Raw genomic sequence first — 13,524 nt, 5'->3', positions numbered from 1 at the left:
AGATTCTCCGCCACAGTTTTTGCACTGGGTTCAATATGTGATTTCAGAGTGAAAATGCTGAATGATATCAGACCCAAAACTCCCTTTTATAAACCAAAGTGAAATTCACTGTTTATGCACTCTATACAAGAATATTAAAAAAAAAAAAAAGGCACATACTGCTTTACAGCAAGCATGTCAAACTCACTCACGGCCAGCAGACCACATGCCTCATTTAAATAAACGAGGCATGCAGCCCTCCGGCCATGAGTTTGACATGCTTGCTTTACATAAAGGCAACAATCGTGAGAAATAAAAGGTAGATAATTTAAATTCTGTTTCGTAAGTACTTGTGCATAACAGTCCTAGAGAAGATGTACTGGAGAAGTCAGATGCGATCACCTAGCTATAAAATCCCTATAAGTTGGGGCAGATTCCATTGTAGGCTGATACATTGTGTTAGCTACTTAGATGTAACAGAAGGCAGTGTTTGGATGTGATTTTCCTAAGTGGTGAACTACCCTTGATAAAATTCTGAACACAACAAAGTGCAGTTTTTCCTATATTTACAGGCTGGTTGCGTATCTGGAAATTCAGTATATATAAATATCATCCCTCTCAACCATTGCAAAAAATGGAATTAGGTTTGAGGCTCAGATAATTAGAACCAGTTTGATGAGATATCACAAGTAGTGTGAGACGGGACAGTTCTTTGTATTGCACATCTGTCCCCAGCACTGAGGAATACTTAGTTGTGTGCTCTCTCTCCATCCCTTAACTTTGACACTCTAAATTCCACAGGTTTCCATTAGGCCCTCTAGAGGGCAGTGCCACTTACATGAAGAACCACTGCTTTAAAGAAAACTCAACATTTCTGGTCATAATTGCTCCATCCCTTAAGTGAAATCATGCCATCTCTGACATGGTATGACTATACCCCACCAGGTCATCATTTGAACTTGAGTAGAATGCTGACCACATGATTCTGAACTGGCCGAAGTCCAAGGCAAAAGATGTCCTTTAGTTGTAAAACATTCCTCTAAATACAGTATAAGTTTCCAATAACCTGAATGATCACAAAATGGAATGTTGGGTTTCATAAATTATTAAGCTTTTACTGCCTCGAAACTTATTAAAATTTTTCTAAAATGTGTTAAACCAAACCTGAAAAATGCATAAATAAAATTTATTAGACCATATTTAAGGATAGAATGTATGTAAAAAGTAGTTCTCAAACTTGAAGAATATACTGACTCTGAAAGGAAAAAAAAAAACGCAACAAAAACACCCTGATCTTTAAGGATATGGAACTCCACTTTGAGAAATAATAACTTTAAAAACTAAACTTTTAAGAAAATGTCTTTCAGTTGCAAATTACCACTGTGAAGAAAAGCTTTTTCTTTATAACCAGTACTAGGACTTATTTTTAGATATTAATGGAAATGAAGATGCAAAATTAAAAATTTCTTGTAGGGTTTGCAAATCTCAGAGAATACATCTCTGGATCTCAGTTTAAGAAAGTGAGTGCTTATAATATACAGGATAATTAAAGCTTGCCTTGATTTAATTTTTTAATTTCCAATCTATCACAGACTGATGCTTTTATAAAATATTTTGATCACGTATTTAGATCTTATAACAATGTCAAATTATAAACTTTTCTAAACCCTTATCACAGATCAGCATTGGTACATAGGCCACACTTTGAGTAGTTTTAGACTAGCTCCCAGGGAACAGAACATATTATATGTCACCTCTGTAAGCCTGTGTATGGAGTAGTCAACCGTATAGTACAACGAGGTCAGGAGGAGGAACACCAGAGAGAATTGCATGAGGGCACCAGGCATTGGGAAGAGTTTCATAGAAAAGGCGGAGCTTGAAGAAGGTGAAGGAGAGGGGCACTAGAGAATTCCCAGCGTATGGAGAAAGCTAGAACATGACAAGGAGATCCTAAGGGTATTGACCTACTGCTTAGAGCAGGTGGCTTATACTGAGGAGTAGAGAGAAAACCAAGCACAGTTTTCTTGTGTTCATTTCTGTTACAATCTTTTCCCCCACTTTTCAAGAAAGATTTCCATTAAGCTAAGTAGGCTCCCCCTCAAGCCCCCCAATTAAAACAACTTTTGAATGCCCTTGCCCGGTAGCTCAGATGGTTAGAGTGTTGTCCCAATACTGGTTTCCTGGTTCCTGGTTTGATCTTCAGGGCACATACAAGAATTAACCAATAAGTGAAACAACAAATCAATGTTTCTCTATCTCCCTTCTCTCTAAAATCAATAAATTTTTTAAAAGCTTTTGAAAACCAAGAAAAAATTAGTGTTTTGATCACTATTCTGTTTACTATTTGTAGCTTAGCACCACCCACTTGTATTGCACTGTTATCTTTAATGATCAATTATGTTAAAATATCACCAAATAATTTCACTTGTTACTTTATTTAATAAATGTTTATTGAGAGCTTACTAACCGTCTGAGTACTGGGTGGGATTTCTATTTGTTGTGTGTCAGATAGCAACCCTGTCAAGTCCTGTACTCATTTCTCTTTGGGACTTAAAAAGTTCCCTCAATCCTCACCCTTCCTCCCTCCTCCTGCCTCCAAATCATCTGAGAAGCATCCAACTGCTACTCTTTTCACTCAGAGAAAGTGCCTTCTTACCTCATAAATTAAGAGAAAGGTGAGTATTCCAAATGTGCCTTCTTCAGAAATCTTTGTTCAGAAACACAGTCACTTCTGAAAAATGCTCTTTTGAAAACCTGATTTGGGGGTTGTTAGATTGGTTTTAAGGATACTTGTAGTTTGAAAAGTTTCCATACCGGACTGTGGCCAAATAGGCCCTCTCTTGTGCTTAAATAGGTCTTCTACTTTATTCTCTTGTTTTCTTCTAGTGTTTCGCTTTTATAAAAATCTCATTGTCTTGGTTGTATTTTTCAGTCAAGTCCTAATTCGAAGCAGAGTCCTCAGGGAAAATGGAAAATACATTCCCAAACAGGTACTCATTTATCTTTTATTTAAAGTACCAAGATTCACTGTTGAAGGCAGTAGATATCAGACTGTTTTATAAGGGGACTCTTTGGGGAAAACTGAAGGCTGGCAAGTCAGGAATTAAGCTGTGGCCTGATGGTGTTTGCTGTCATTGTGACCTCATCCTTCTTAGAAAATTGTTTTAAAATGTGACTCAGCTAAAATGTCAGCTCAGCTGCCAAGTAGGCTGTCAGCTCTTAGTGTAACAACATATTTCAAGGGCCTTCTGACCAAACCTCTGGGGAATAATTTTACAGTTTGCTATGTCACAGTTTTAAGATTTAAAAAGCTCTTTTTTTCCTACTAGTCTTTCCTGACACGAAAATATTATTTCAACAACCCAGAGGATGGATTTTTCAAAAAAACTAAAAGGAAGGTAGTACCTCCTTCTCCTATGACTGGTATGTTTATTCTTTTCTCTCATCTTTAAGGAAGATTTTTAACATGAGTTGGGGGAGGAGGGAGTTAGAATGTGTCATTTGATTTCAGTGTTAAATTGTTGAAGATAGTAATCTAAGGGACCTTAGATATCATCTAGTATAGCAATCTGCAGAAGTAGTGTTCTCTTTTCTAAATAAATGTTCTGGGTACTCCAAAATATAAAGTGGATCTAAAAAAGAGCTCTCAGGCCTGGCTGGTGTTTCTCAGTGGTTAGAGCATCCGCCGGTGCACCAAGGGGTCTCAGACTCGATTCCCAGTCAAGGGTACATACCTGGGTTGCAGTTTGCTCCCCATCCCTGGTTGGGGTGTGTGGGGAGGCAACCAGTCAATGTGTCCCTCTCACATCAATGTTTTTCTCTTTCTCTCTCCCCCTCTTCCTCCCTCCTTTTCTTCCACTCTCTCTGAAAAGCAATGGAAAAAAATATCCTTGGGTGAGGATTAACAAAAAAAAAAAAAAAAGAGAGAGAGCTCTCACGCCCTGGCTGGGTAGCTCAGTTGGTTAGAATATCGTCCTGATAACACTTAAGTTGGTGGGTTCGATCCCTGTCAGGGCACATACAAGAGTCAACCAATGAATGCATAAGTGGAACCAAAAAAAAAATCGATGTTTTTCTCCCTTTTTCCCTTCCTCTCTCTCTCTCTCAAATAAATTTTTAAAAAATAAAAATAAAGAAAGAAAGAGCTCTCAGCTAAGGGATTGAAAGGACTAGAGCCATCGTCTCTGAGTCTCTTCCCTTTGCTGTTTCTCAGGACCCAGGGCTGCACTGAGCACAGTTGGAAAAGCTGGGGCTCCCACCCAGTGCCTGGCTCCTGTTGCTGACAGATAGCCACCCAGCCTCTGCTTGGATGAGGAAGAGCTCTCTCTACTTCCCCAGACCAGCTATTGGCCATCCTACAATTTTTACTCTAATGGATTTCTTACTTTCACTGATCCCTGTCATGTGAAAAACACAGCATTTTAAAGTGAAACAAAATTTATTATCCCATATTGACTGTCCTCTCATTTTAGTATCCATTTCTTTAGGTGAAATTACCAGCTATTTTAAACCCAAACAGAAGTTAATATAAATCTTTCAGAAAACCTACAATAAACAAAAAAAACAATAAATTTACAAAAAGATGCTTGACCTACTAAAATCTATGGAATGCAAATTAAAACAAGATGTCCTTTATAGCCCATTAAATTGGCAAAGATTGAAAGCTTGACCAAAGTTGCTACTGTCAAGGTCATGGGAAGTGAGGCTCTCTCACTATTTTTGAAGGACAATCTGACAGTATCGACAAAAATATGCAGACTTATGTACAAGGTAGTTTTTGATGGCATTGTTTATTGGCAAAAAAAAAAGGAAACAATCTATAGCAGTGATGGCAAACCGATGACGTGTGTCAGAGGTGACACGTGAACTCATTTTTTTTGGTTGATTTTTCTTTGTTAAATGGCATTTAAATATATAAAATAAATATCAAAAATATAAATCTTTGTTTTACTATGGTTGCAAATATCAAAAAATTTCTATATGTGACACGGCACCAGAGTTAAGTTAGGGTTTTTCCAGATGTTGACACACTGAGCTCAAAAGGTTCACCATCACTGATATATAGGTTCACCCAGTAGTGATGCCTGTGACCACATTGCGGATTCCTAGGCAGACATTAAAAATAATGAGAGAGTTATTATACCAATGTGCAAATAGCATTCACAACATATTAATTTTTTTAAATTAAGAAGCAGAATAGTGCCCTGGCCTGGTGGCTCAGTTGGTTGGAGCGTCATTCTGTACATCAAAATGTTGTGGGTTTGATTCCCAGTCAGAGCACATAACCTAGGTTGCAGGTTTGATCCCTGGTTGGGGTGGGTATGGAAGGGAACCGGTCAGTGTTTCTCACATCGATGTTTCTCTCCCTCACTCTCTAAAATCAATAAACATATCCTCAGGTGAACCTAAAAAACAAAACAAAAAAAGAGAAGAGTAAGCATAGTATCCCTCTATTGTGTATCTATGGAGAGAAACCACTCTGTGTATGTGTGTAAATAAAATGATGGAAGGATATGAAACAGTTAAAAATGTTAGAGAGTAGGCTCAGGGGAACCATCTACATCCTGGAGAAGTCAGGGTCTTTCAAAATGGTAGATATTTAAGCTGAGATGTGAAAGATAAGTAGGAACCAGTAACACCACAGTGAGGCTAAGGGTTCCGGGCTAAGAGAAAGTATGAGAGAAGGCCTTGAGGCTTGGGGTAGCATGGCTTGTGTAAGTTGTTGAAGGAAGAAGTGCAGATGGCCCTTGGTGGGGTGGAGAGAGGGGCCAAGCAGTGGGAGTAGTGGGGACTGTCATGGGATGAGACTGGTTCTCCAAGACCTTCTGGAGGCGGATGCCAAGTAATACAAGGCTCAGAGGGTTATGTGGATGTTTTATTCTCAGTTACTAAGGATTTTAAGTAAGGCTGAGACATCACCAGATTTTTCCATTTCAAAAAGAACACTCTGGTTACTTAATAGAGAATGGGGAGGGAAAGCTTGGTAGCTATTTTTAGCATCAGGGTGAGCAATGATGGTGCTAGGATTTGGTCGATGAGAGAGAAACATCGATTAGCTGCCTCCTGCACACCTCCTACTGGGGATGTGCCCACAACCCAGGTACATGCCCTTGACCGGAATCGAACCTGGGACCCTTCAGTCCGCAGGCTGACGCTCTATCCACTGAGCCAAACCGGTTTCGGCTTAATTCGGTTTCTTAGTAATGTAGTTCTCTGTGTATATATTTATCCCACTTTATGTTTAACAGATTAGTGCATGTTTCTTTTGAGATTTTTAGGTCACAGCTCAGTTTGAGTTCCTGCTTCTTAAGCAATAGAGAAGCTAGTATTCAAGGAAGAGTGACATTGGATGTATTTCTCCAGAAAGTGACAAATTTCCTTGTGGAAATCTTTTGCCAAACTCTGTACGGTCCGGAGTTCCCACCTCTTCAGGGAAAGAATAGATGCATTCACAATTTTACTCTTCTAAAAATAAAGAAGCTGGGACTGATTATGAACTTTTCTTTCTTTGCAGCCAAGGTCCCATTTCCACTGACCCTCCGTTTTAAGCCGATGCTACAGCAAGGAATTGAATTACTCACATTAGATGCATCCTGGTAAGGACTTTCTCTGAGTCTTACAAAAGGAGAGAAGGTTTTAGCCTCTTTTCTCTAGGTGCTGGGGTCTTAGGAGTGCAGGGGTAGATGTATGTATTCCCAAAAAGTTAAAAGATAAAGCTAGACAGACCTTTTAGCAATGCCCTGGAGCATATGGGAGTAGATGTTTGTATTATTTTTTCCAAAATACATTACTACTGATAATAACATTAAACCTTTACATTGGTACCAGGCACTGTACTAGATGCTTTCTACATATTATCTTATTTTTATCCTCATAGCAACCCTATGAAATAAGTGGAGAAATTGAGATTTGACCACACCGTCTGTCCAAGTCCAGCACTCATATCTTATTTACCATTATTTTTTATAGCAGAGTAATAAAACACAAAATTTGAAAGGCTCATAGAACACTGCTACCACATGTAGAGCCCAGTAGTGCTTCTTCATATGGTCTCCCCAGACTGTTTTGTCTGTGGCTTCCCAGAGACTGGCATTAAAAACGAAGCAGGCTCCTCCCCAGCCTGGGCCCTGGTCGGGGCATGTGCAAGAGGCAACCAGTCGATGTGTTTCTCTCACATCAATATTTCTCTGTCTTTCCCTCTCTCTTCCACTCTCCCTAAAAATCAATGGAAAAATACTCTCGAGTGAGGATTAACAACAAAAAAAGGAAGCCAGGCAAGAGGAGAAGAATGGGTAACTTCCAGTGGTAACCCCTGAAGTGAGCAAACCAGTGGTTGTACGAGAGGAGCAGGCCAGACTGGGTGCTAGAGAGTCTTGGCTGAGCACAATTCCACTGGAGGAGAAAAGCTATAGTTACTATAAGTAGCATGACTCTACTGAACCTCGACCTTCCAGACTCATTTGGGCCAAGCAAAAACTTTATGTGCAAGAAAAACTTTTTAAATCTTTTCTCAGCATCTGTGACTGACATGCTTGTGTGGACAAAGGAGACTGGAACGTGGGTATACAACTAGCTTACTGTTACATGTAGATCTACAACTTGGGAGTCAGAACTTCTTATTGTATGTACTTCTGCATTGTTTGCATTCATTATTTATAGCAAGTGTGTTTTTATAATTAAAAATAATGAATGGTTTGAAAACCCATTATGTAGAAAGGAAAATTAAGCAAAGCTTACAGTCCCTGATTAAATGGAAGCACACCAGTTGTGAATTCAGTTTCTGCTACTGAAGGCAGAATTTATTACATAGCTCTAAGTGGCACTTTACCTGCAGTAAGCTATAACTATTTGTAACATTGCCTTCACAACTTGTATTTCTTCTTTGGTTGTGCTTTGAATGAATATAGCTTACCCCCGGTGATTTCTTACATACTCTAGACAACTTTGGGTGTTAGAAAAGTATGAATTGCATTAGTTCTGACATAACTACCTACGTTGCTTCACTTTTGCTTTAGGGTGAGTTCTGCATCCTGGTATTTCCTCAATGTCTTTGGACTTCGGAGCATTTACTCTCTGATTTTGGGCCAAGATAATGGTAAGGAGCACATCAGATTTAATAAGCAAATACTCTGATAGATGAATCATCCATGCCAGAGTCAAAAAAATCATGTGCTATTTGTTAGCATAGTCAAATACAGTCCTTCATTCTTTAAACTACTAAGTTTCTGAGGTATTCTAAAAACAGTCTTAAAAATTCTAGGGTCAAACTGAAGATGTGAGATCTCCCTGGCAATAACAGGGACAAGATGTAGTCCCTAACAGTCTGATATCCTCAAAATGAGGGATCCACACCAGCAATATAAGCCTGCAAAAAGGAAGCTGAAAGAAGGCCTAGTTTGATCAGTTAGTGCATTGACGAGATTTCTTGCCAGTACTTGTCCTAACTGTCTCACTTAATGGCTGGGAACTCAGCCAAGCTACTTAACCTCTCTAATCCTCTGATGTAAAATAGGAACCTTAATAATTAACTTCAGGGTTTGTTGTTAGGAGTAGATGTGGTAGAATCTGTAAAGTATCTAGTGAAGTATTTGGCAGATAGTAGTCGTTCAGTAACTGGTGGCTGTTATTATTGTTTAAATTTGAAGTAAAGTTTAGGGCTTTCTTAGTTACCTTTCTTCTCCTGCTATTATCACCCCCATTTTTCACGAGAAGTAAAGTGACTTTTCCGGGATCACACAGCCAGTGCAAGGTAGGGCCAGTCAGTGAATGTGTCATATGGCTCTCTAACCCACTACTGAGCATCTGTAAGTTTTGTGTAAGGACCGTTCCTCCAGAGCATACAGGTTGCTGCTAAGCCCTGGGGCTCATATAGGTGCATCTTACTCTGCAGCCGCTGACCAATCACGGATGATGCAGGAGCAGATGACTGGAGCAGCCATGGCCATGCCCGCAGACACCAACAAAGCTTTCAAGGTACACTCACTTCTTCCAGCTTCACTGAAGCTCCAAAAGGCATTCAGAGTAACTTTAAAGATGGGTTCTCTGAAGTGAGTGTAGTGTCCATTATTCCATTATTTAAATTTAGCAAAAATGTATTTTAGTTTTTATGTCTCTTTCTCCTGAGGGAATCATCTAAGTAAATTTGAGATTCTTGGTACTTTTCCTAGTTTTTAAATGCTCACCAAATTCATTCTACACTAAATGATGCTGTAAAAACAGTTCAGTCAGAGGCACTGTAAACATTTGGAATATTTTTTAACTTTTGGACCCTGTAGACATCAGATGAAAATTTCATTAAAAAAATTCAGTACCTAGAAAAAAAAAAATTCAGTACCTAGAGCCTTTTCATGAAATGATTTTATAATTTATAAAATTGAGTATAATTTTTGTACAGCAGAATTTCACTAATTTTTCATCATAAGAACTAGGAATAGAAGGGAACTTGCTCATCTTGGTGAAAGGTATCTATGAAATACCCATACTCATATTGAAAGCTTTTCCTCTAAGATCAGGAACAAGACAGGAATGTCCACTCTTGCCACTATTCAACACTGTTCTGCAGGTTCTAGCCAGGAAAGTTAGTCCAGGAAAAGAAACAGATTAGAAAGGAAGATGCAAATCAAAATCACAAAGAGACACCACTTCACACCCACTCAGTAATAAAAGAAGATGGACAATAACAAGTATTGACAAGGATATGGAGAAATTGAAAATCTCATGTATGGTGGTAATGATGAAGCCACTTCGGAAAGCAGTTTTTAGCCTTTCTTCAAAAAGTTAAAAATAAAAAAAAAGAAAAAAGAAAATAAAATTAAAATTAAAAAAAAAAGTTAAAAATATTTACCATATGACCTAGCAATTCCATGCTTAGGTAAATACCCAAGAAAATTAAAAACCTATGTCCACACAAAAACTTATACGAGAGTGTTCAAAGTACTATTTATAATAGTCAAAAAGTATAAGCAATCCAAATGTCCATCATCTGATGAACAGAAAAACAAAATGGAGCATTTTGGTATATGTGCACAATGTCTAGACAATGGAATGTATACAATGGAATATTATTCAGCCATCAAAAGGGATGAGTACTGAATCCTGGTACAATTAGGGAGGAACCTTAAAAGCATGCTAAGTGAAAGAAACCAGTAATAACAGGCATGTGTGATGTGTAGACTAGAAAGATATAGAAAGTAGAGTATTTGAAGAGGTTGGGGGAAAGGGATAAAGAGGAGTGTCTGCTATTTGATAGGAAGTTTCTTTTTCTGAAACCTGATGAAAGTGTTCTGGAATTAGGTAGTGGTGATGGTTGCACGTCTTTGTGAATATGTTAAAAACCACTAAATTGCATATATTAAATGAGTGACTTTTATGCCATGTGAATTACCACATGACATAAAATGAACACACCCATGAACTAACACTTGTCTTGCATGTTAAATTTCACAAAGCATATTTTTAGAGCCCACTAATTAAAGGCAAAGTATTCAGCATTAATAAACTATTTGAGAAATGTAATTAGTTACTAGCTCCGGTGACCTTAAACAAATATTTTACCTTTCTTAGCTTTTGTCTCCTTGTCTGTAAATTGGGGATTGGGATGGATGGCAGCACCTGAGCTTATACATGTAAACAGCCTCACCCAGCCCCTGGCCCAGAGTAGACGCTCACAAAGGTCAGCACTGCTCTTAGTAACAGCCCTTCTGCCCCCTCTCCCTGCCCTGGTGTTCTCTTTCTTTGCAGACAGAGTGGGAAGCCTTGGAGCTGACAGATCACCAGTGGGCCCTAGATGATGTCGAAGAGGAACTCATGGCCAAAGACCTCCACTTCGAAGGCATGTTCAAAAAGGAATTACAGACCTCTATTTTTTGAAGACCAAGCAGGAATTAGCTGTGTCAGGAACTCGGAGTAGCGCTTAACCTTGTAACTTTCGTTTGAGCAGGAGCCTCTCGGAATAAAAAGGAGGATGCATGAGCTGGCGGATGTGCAGCAAGGATCATTCTTGTCTGAGCCGGTTCCCCTTTATGTATGAAACTAGAGGAAACACAAGGAGTGTGTGCTGGGTGACTTACCCAGAAACAGCTATTTTTAAAATGTTTTAAATTTTCCATCTGGTGACTCTAGTAATGAAAGTCAGAGAAAGGGGGAAAACTCAAGCTAGTGATAATATATAAAACTTAGCAAAAATACAGTCTTTGGAAAAGGAGTTTTCAATTATACCTAATTATTATGTGTAGTCAGCCTGACTTCTAACCACAGTAGACTCCTTTTTTCTTGGGATCCAAACACCCTGCATTTTACCTTTAATTTTTTGTTAGTATTTTTATAACTTTCTTTACACAAATAATACATTTTCATTACAGAAAATTTAAGAACTATGGATGAGCAAAAAGTGAAGCTCCCTATATTCATTTTGAGCCTACAGAATGACATAAAAAGCAAATGTGTCAAAACCTTATTCAGATAAATCTTTTTCAGAGTGAATACCCAGGGCCAGGACAGACTTAGGAAACCTTCGCTATCTCATAATACTGTCCAGTGAAAATCAGTGACTGTGAGACACTGCCGGATTCTCAAGTGCCTTTGGGATCATTAAAGACAGGTTAAATAATGTGAGGTCTTGATCTGGAGGTCAGAATACATCAAATCCATTGACAAATCAATGGTGCTATACTGTATATGGCTGCTCAGTTGAATGAAAGCATTTCCTAGTCATTCTGCATAAGAGAGTTTACGTATCACTGTAAGAAGTGAGAGAGGGCGATTGCTGGCAGACACATAGTTAAGGGTTGCCCAGGAAGAATTTTGTCTGGGTTAATTCCCAGGAAAGTGGCAGGGTGCCATTTCTGTACCAACAGGTGAATGTAATTTGCATGTTGAACGCTGTAATCAAGAACAAACAACTCTTGACTCTACAAATTAAACCATCCTGTTTTCTCTTCTTTGCCTGTAAAAATGTTGCCTCTGTGGGTCATTAACAGCCTTTGACAATAGGTAGGAGTGTCTGTTGTGGAAAAGTGCTGAAGAGTATAGGTAAAAAGTGTGATCCTTGCCCTCAGTGAATTCATAAGAGACACACATAAGAAATGGATGTTGTTGGTTTTTTAAGTCAAATGTAAAAATATATTATGATTTCAGAGAGGAAGGGAGAGAGAGAGAGAAACATCAGTGATGAGAGAATTATTGATCAGCTGCCTCCTGCCTGCCCTTCACTGGGGATCAAGCCCACAACCCAGGCATTAAAAAAATGCCCTGACCAGGAATTGAACCATGACCTCCTGGTTCATAGGTCAATGCTCAACCACTGAGCCATGCCAGCTGGGCAGAAATGGGTGGTTCTTAATCTTTGGGTCACAGAACGTCTTTGGAATCTGATGGAAGCTCTGACCCTCTCCTCCAGAGTAATACACATGGGCACAGACACATGTCTCAGGTAACCCCAGGGGTATTGGTAGACCCTCCAGAGCCTATTCACAGTGACCCACAGATCCAAGGTAAAAAATACCGATATTCAAAATAGTTGTTTAAACAAAATATTCAAGGACCGAGGGTTCAGTGTAGAAGAGTGTCCAAAGCAGAGGGAACAGAACCAGCAAAGGCCCACATACTAAAATGTCCACAATTCATTGCATCCCCAGGAAGTGGGCAGTGGTGTGGTATGTATGGAAAGATCGAGGTTGCGACGGAATGTAATAAGTGACTGACGGAGGATTACTTATGTGAGGAACTTGCAGTTCCTCACATAAGTGACAGAAACTGAACTCAACCTAGCTTAAGAAGTTTTTTAAAAAAAGGAATGTGAACTGACTCGACTAAAATGGCCAATGGTCTGTTAGCTTCAGGTAGAGCTGCTTAAAAACAAAAGAACAGCCCCAACTGGTTGATAGAGCATCGGCCTGCAGACTGAAAGGTCCCAGGTTCGATTCCAGTCAAGGGCATGTGCCTTGGTTGCGGGCACATCCCCAGTAGGGGGTGTGCAGGATGCAGCTGATCGATGTTTCTCTCGCATCGATGTTTCTAACTCTCTATCCCTCTCCCTTCCTCTCTGCAAACAAATCAATAAAAATATATTTTTAAAAAAACACAAAAGAACAATGTCTTGAGTAGGGCCATCTAGATAGCAGTCACCAACCTTTCGGACCTCCCGGACCACCGATTGGCGATCGCTGATCTAGATGGCAGAGCTTGTAAATCATTCCACAGAGGAGCACTTGATCCTGATAGGGCAGTGGAAGCCTCTGGGAAGGACTGGTGAGGGGATTTGCTGCTGGATGGGGAAAGGAATGGAGGGGTAAAGTGGGCGTGAGGAGTGTGAGTGTGACAGTGAGATAGATAGATGGTAGTGAAATCAAAGGAGAGAGTGCAGGTGGAGTTGAGGCCATTTAGGTGATTAGCTCCTGCTCTCTGAGTGTGTAGCTTTGCATAAGACACTTCCCCTCTCTGGGCCTCAGTCTTGTCTGTGAAAAGGAGATTATATATGGCAATCACTTTGGAAAACAGTCTGGCAGTTTCTCAAAAAGTTAAGCATAAAGTTTCCTTATGATCCAG

The 13,524-nt window shown here is 39.4% G+C and overlaps 2 protein-coding genes and 1 long non-coding RNA gene across 3 annotated transcripts in view; 1 reads left to right on the top strand and 2 right to left on the bottom strand.

Annotated features, from left to right (window-relative positions):
* FANCD2 (Fanconi anemia complementation group D2) overlaps nucleotides 1–968 on the bottom strand; it is a 60,149-nt gene extending 59,181 nt beyond the window's left edge. The window contains exons 1-2 of the mRNA XM_015560364.1: nucleotides 959–968; nucleotides 382–385 (exon numbers count right to left, since the gene is read on the bottom strand). The gene's annotated coding sequence lies outside the window, so the exon portion shown is untranslated. The remainder of the gene's footprint in view (nucleotides 1–381; nucleotides 386–958) is intronic.
* Nucleotides 1–11,932, top strand: part of EMC3 (ER membrane protein complex subunit 3) — a 14,957-nt gene extending 3,025 nt beyond the window's left edge. Inside the window, exons 2-7 of the mRNA XM_015560342.1 lie at nucleotides 2,912–2,969; nucleotides 3,309–3,418; nucleotides 6,189–6,575; nucleotides 7,995–8,074; nucleotides 8,870–8,952; nucleotides 10,720–11,932. Coding sequence (XP_015415828.1) covers nucleotides 2,912–2,969; nucleotides 3,309–3,418; nucleotides 6,189–6,575; nucleotides 7,995–8,074; nucleotides 8,870–8,952; nucleotides 10,720–10,848 — 847 coding nt within the window. The 3' untranslated portion in view covers nucleotides 10,849–11,932. The remainder of the gene's footprint in view (nucleotides 1–2,911; nucleotides 2,970–3,308; nucleotides 3,419–6,188; nucleotides 6,576–7,994; nucleotides 8,075–8,869; nucleotides 8,953–10,719) is intronic.
* An 834-nt stretch (nucleotides 11,933–12,766) lies between these two features.
* Nucleotides 12,767–13,524, bottom strand: LOC107182225. Its single transcript, XR_001512948.1, has 2 exons — nucleotides 13,070–13,524; nucleotides 12,767–12,852 (listed from the first exon to the last, which is right to left on the bottom strand). It is a non-coding gene; the product is annotated as an uncharacterized LOC107182225 (long non-coding RNA).

This window comes from Myotis davidii, unplaced genomic scaffold (assembly GCF_000327345.1).
Source record: "Myotis davidii unplaced genomic scaffold, ASM32734v1 scaffold73, whole genome shotgun sequence".
In the NCBI taxonomy this organism is placed as follows: domain Eukaryota; kingdom Metazoa; phylum Chordata; class Mammalia; order Chiroptera; family Vespertilionidae; genus Myotis; species Myotis davidii.
The sequence above is the reverse complement of the archived record's forward strand: the minus strand, read 5'-3'. Positions and strand labels throughout refer to the sequence as shown.